The 5,470-nt window shown below is 38.7% G+C and overlaps 1 protein-coding gene across 1 annotated transcript in view; it reads left to right on the forward strand.

Annotated features, from left to right (window-relative positions):
* Window positions 1-2,104: 2,104 nt before the first annotated feature.
* CPLX4 (complexin 4) overlaps window positions 2,105-5,470 on the forward strand; it is a 13,543-nt gene continuing 10,177 nt past the window's right edge. The window contains exons 1-2 of the mRNA XM_008938109.1: window positions 2,105-2,271; window positions 5,006-5,093. Coding sequence (XP_008936357.1) covers window positions 2,105-2,271; window positions 5,006-5,093 — 255 coding nt within the window. The remainder of the gene's footprint in view (window positions 2,272-5,005; window positions 5,094-5,470) is intronic.

Below are 5,470 nucleotides of genomic sequence, written 5' to 3' on the forward strand. Positions count from 1 at the left end.
GGGATTGTTTTTTTTTTCCAGGGACTTGCTCTTGGAGCAGCATTTTAACTCAATTTTCTAGAAATAACCCTTTATTTTAATTTCTTCCATTTAAAAGGGGCTGTATAATAGAGAGGGGCTCTTGTAGTCTTGTTCTGGGTCAGAAGGCTGCCAGTACTGCTCAACAGTCAGAACATCCTGCATCCAAAGACTGTCCTGACAGAGGTGAGGCCTGTTTGCAGGACCTCACATACCCAGTTGTCAGCTTTCTTGAACAACCACAGCCTTCCCTAAGGCACAGAAAGATGGGAAAAGGGGACACCATTGGCTCTTTTGCCCTTCCAATGTCTTGGAGAGGCAGCAAACTGAACCAGGGAAATCTGGGCGTAGCAGAAAGTCAGACTGACTTTGCCAGGCCCATTTTGAAGTAACTCTGAGGTAGGAGCAGCAATGTCTTACGTATAAATTAAATGCTGGATTTTTAGTTTTAAAATTTTGCCAGGTTACAAATTTAATTTAATTTTACACATTCAACCTAAGACGAACGCATGGTCAAGTTTGACATTCTCTGCTTAGACTGGGATTAGTTACCCAAAGTGTATGTCAGCTCTGTTAGCCATTTGGGGAAGTACAAATCAATTTTGATAATCTAGGTCAAAGTTGGTCAGATGTAAAAAGTTGATTTTTTTTCCCATGAATTCTTGCAATTTACGCATAGTTCTGAAAGTGCACAGTGATTATGAAAACCAATGTTAAGAAAAATACTTTTCATATATTTGTAGTATCAACGTAGTTTTTTAGTGATTTGGAATTTGTGCTTCTGAGTGATACTCTTATTTCAAAAATAAATTTAAATTTAATAAATTTAAAGTTTCTTGTTTAATCACTAATAATCCAGCATTACAAAATGTCCCTTTTTTTTTTTTTAAATAGTAACAGGTCTGCTTTAATTAGAAAGGCTCTAATGCAGATTAAAGCATTAGGCAAACTGGAATCCTCCCATCTCTCAGTGAAGTTATGAGAGTGCTGGAGAACCATTTAGATAATCAAAATTACAGAATATTTCATTAAGGCATGTGCAGGCAGTAGGATAAATGCTCAAAACCCAAAATTGTGAACTCTTGAGACCTAGCAGATCATTTTATTTCCCAAAACAGTCTATGGTCTAGGCAGCAGATCCTGCAAATCTTTACCTGAATAGACATGGTGAGGCTAATAGCATGAATAAAAGTTCGGAAGATGAGGACCTACATAAGCAATCCACTAACAAAAGACATCAAGGCTGTATTGTAGCACACAGAATTGATGAGATTAATTTTGGCTTTACTGACAGTTAAGATTAAAACCACTAGGTATTCTGTGCAGCACCAGTCATAGTGATGATCTAGATGAAGACAGTGAGGGGAAGAGTTGAAATACATGCCAAGGAGTGAAAAGTATGAAGATGTGATATGCTGGTTTTTTTGTGATTACTTTCTTGGGGAAAAAAAAAAAAGTAATAATAGCAGTAATGCCCCATTCATCTGTGAGACAAACCAACCATATGAAAAGTGGATGCTGAAAAAACATTAAACGTATGCTCTGTCCAATGGATAAAAAGGATTGGGATTTTTGCTTAATGAAGAATTCCAGTTTTTAAATCTAATTTGATTGTGTAAATCCAAAAGTGTTTTTTGCTCAGTGGCCTGAATTTTACAATTTTACTATGGCCATTTAGTCAACCAGGTTGTTAATTTGATCCAGGGAATGTTTTAATCTCTGTGAAAGTGAGAGTTTCAAGACTCAAAGAGTCAAAAATGGTACTGAACCCTATTATTGATTTTTTTTGTGTGTGTGTATAATTAGCTTAAGGTAGTAATATAAAAAGTAGGTAGCTTCATCTAATGATTTTTTTTTGGAGTAATCTGAACCATCTGCCTCTAGATATTAAGGAGTTCACTCTTTAATCCAGATTATGGCTGACAAACTGGTTTTGGCATTCACGTTTCACTAGCATTGTGTCCTTGAAGAGCTGATGTGGCTGTAGAAACTCTCTTGCTTACAGTTGTTGGTTTTGTAAACATTTTTGGTTTGATTTGGCTTTCTTGTAGTTGTTTGTGTATAGCTCATTTTTTTTGTTAAGAAGATGGCCTTTCTAATGAAAAGTATGTTGAGCAACCAGGTAAAGAATTTGGGACTTGGAGGTGGAGGGGACGAAAGCAAAGAAGAAAGCTCTCCTTCTGATCCAGCAGCAGCTGCAGGAATGACCAGAGAGGAGTATGAGGAATATCAAAAGCAAATGGTTGAGGAGAAGTGAGTACCTGTTCCCTTATTATCAGTATGGGGCTGATTCTTGGTAGCTTTGTGCAGTTAAAAATAACCCAAGAAAAAGCCAAATGTTCATCTCTCTTCCCTTTTTTGAAAGCAGACAAATCTTTGCTGAAGAGACTTTTCAAAATAAAGGTTCACCAACTGAAAATTATAAAGTATTATGTTCCCCCTCTCCCCCACCTCATCCTGCAGTTCTCTCCTACACTTTGCTGCTGTCTCCACAGCTTGATATGCTGGATTCATTCCTAGCTGATGTTAAGTTTTTCCATAGGTACAAAGCTGTTTGTAGCACAGGAATTAATTCTAAAATGTGTATGATTTGTTGTCCTAGAACTCCACGTGGAGTACAACTTCAATACATAATCTTTTCTTTGTCCACGTTTATTATGGCAGACATGAAAAAGTAATGAGGGCTATGTTAGATGGATGATATTTATCTGGAGGAGAGTTTTAAGATGGATTGTTTTTTGTAGTTGCATTTTCAGATTTTTTTTTCTAAAATCTACTAAATGAAGCAGAACTTTTCAGCTGATTAAATCTTATTTTCTTTGTCATTTATGATCTTTACCACTCTGCTGTGTTTAAATATCAAAACAGAAGTAAAAATGAAGGACTTAACATGTAGGAGTTCAAATCATGCATAATTAAAAATAAAACGATTGACTTTTAAATCTCAAATGCATCTGTTCTTCTAATGGTCAATTACGTAATGGTTGTGTAAATCCTCCATGTAAGATGATTATAGGGGAAAGGTTAATGACTGACGGAATTTGAGGTATCCAGGTCTGTATTTAGTGGCAGCCATTTCTATCATAAAACCTTGAATAGGTATCATTTGGTTTGGAATAAAACACAGAATGCTGTGCTAGGCATTTTGTCAAAGGATCCTTACAGGAGAAATAACCTCCTGCCAGCACGGAGATACTTCATTATGACTGAGAAGCAAAAAGGGATTCCTGAGACAGGGAAAATACGTGGGAAAAGAATTATTTCTGTGATGATTTCAAGTGTGGCATGTGTCTGTTAGAGCTTTTCATGCACTGAGGAATCAGTGCAGGAGGACTCCTGAACGTACAGTTTGGAATTATAATGGGAACATTTGAAGTACTTTCAGAAAGGAAGAATTAGCTCAGGACAGTGCACTCTGATGTGGTTATGTAAATGTGTGTCAGACGTCTGTCACGGCAGAGCATCTGTTTCAGGGCTCTCTGGGTCTTACCCAGTCCTCAGCTGGTCAGGGAGCTCAGGAGTGCCCTGCTGGGGTCACGCTTGGGCAGAGTTTGGCGCCTTTGATGCGTGGCCGCCCTGGATTTGGATTCTTCTCAGGTTTTACACTTGGGGTGGTTTTTTTGTTATTTAAGACACAAAAATGCACACATTGCTGTCTCTCAGGAAAATGTCTAATATGCAGGACCAAACAGGTAACTGCACAGCCACATAGAATTTTCTTCCGGCATCACAAGAGTTTAAGCAAGAGGGGTCACCAGTTTGTGCTGCACATCACAGGCTCTCAACTGGCACACAACAACTCATATAACTGTTCCCTATTCCTACAAGCTTCATATTCTAGGGAGGAATCAGACTTGCCAGGACAAAAATGTGTAAGATCAGGTCAGACACTAGGGCCCAGGCAATGTTGTTGGGTTTTGTGTTTTGTTTTTGTTTATTTTGGGGGGGAAGATAAATCCACCCCAAAAATTCTGGAAGCATTTAATCTTGCAAGTAGCTTTTATGTGCCAAAATACCTATACTGGAACAAAATCAATTTTACAATACAATTTCCAAGACAATGCTTTGGGGGGAAAGGAGGGGAATAATTAAAGGGAGACAGGGAAAGGTGAAAGTTACCAAACATTACCAAAAATCTCTGAGGAAACAGAGTCTGCGAATAAATACAGAAGTAATCTAGCCAAAAATGGTGCTGAATATTTCTTAAAACTAATGAAAGCATTTTATAAAATCACAGATAAAAGACATACTTTTCCACAGAGGGAAGCTGTGGAATTCATTGCCGTAGGATGTTCTGAAACAATAAATGGATGCAGAAAAGACCAGAAAAATTCACAGGTGACAGAGGCCATCCAGAGCTATTAAAGACAGTGGTGTGGAGCCAATTTCCAGCTCCAGTATACCACTCCACTGATTTTTTGAAAGCTGGGAAGTTTTGGTACAGAATGCTTATCCTCTTAAATTCTTTCTCCAAGTGTCTGCAACTATCTACTGTTAGAGATGGGATTCTAGGGTAGGTAAACTTTTGGTCTGACCCAGAAAGACCATTCTGGCGTGTGTTGCTATACTCTGAGAAGGTCCTGTTTGTAGAAGAGGAGCATGGGCAGGCACCCATGTCTCTGTAAGTGCTCCAGTGGAATATGCAGGGAATACACACAACTGTTATGTTGTGCTTATTGGAATTGTTCATTGTTATAGTGAGCAATAACAGCTAGTACAGGTACAAACCCCAGACAAGTAGTATTGGTTTATCCCTCATTCTTCACAGGACTCAAGGGAACTGTTCTGAGAACAAGCTTGTGGCACAGGAAGTTTGGCCCCTTAGCATCACTTTTCTGCTAGTGCTCCTTCTGTGCCTTTGGACAATTTGCATATCTTTGGGAATAAGTCATGTGTGTAACTCTCTGCAGCTGAGCAACTGCTTCAGCGTAGGAAACCATATTTTATTAGTATCTTGAAGAAACATGTTTTTTTTTCTGGTTTCCAGGATGGAAAGAGATGCAGCATTTGCACAGAAAAAAGCAGAGCGAGCCTGTCTGAGGGTTCATCTGAGAGAAAAGTACAGACTCCCTAAGGTAAGCCTGGAGTTTGTCATCTCAGCTAGTTCAGTGGCCAATTTTAAAACAAACTGACTACCAACTCAGAACTCTTCTGAAAGAGTTCTGCCTTTGTTACCCACTGCAGCTCAGTGCAGAAATAGCCAGAGCCATGTTTTTCCCTAGTGACTGCTTCTAGACACTTTTTTTTCTCCACTCACTAGATGAATCTAACAGATTCTTGTAATTCCTCTCTACTGTCAGATCTGGAACAGGTGACTAGTCAAGGTGATTATCTGGTCTGCTAGTCTCTCAGTTAGTTCTTAACTTAGCAGCATGCAACAGTTAAACTATATATTACCTGGGCAGGAGGAATAAAATGCACCAGTACAGGTTAGGAGGTGATCTGCTAGAGA

Source organism: Merops nubicus, unplaced genomic scaffold (assembly GCF_000691845.1).
Source record: "Merops nubicus isolate BGI_N331 unplaced genomic scaffold, ASM69184v1 scaffold24780, whole genome shotgun sequence".
Classification (NCBI taxonomy): Eukaryota; Metazoa; Chordata; class Aves; order Coraciiformes; family Meropidae; genus Merops; species Merops nubicus.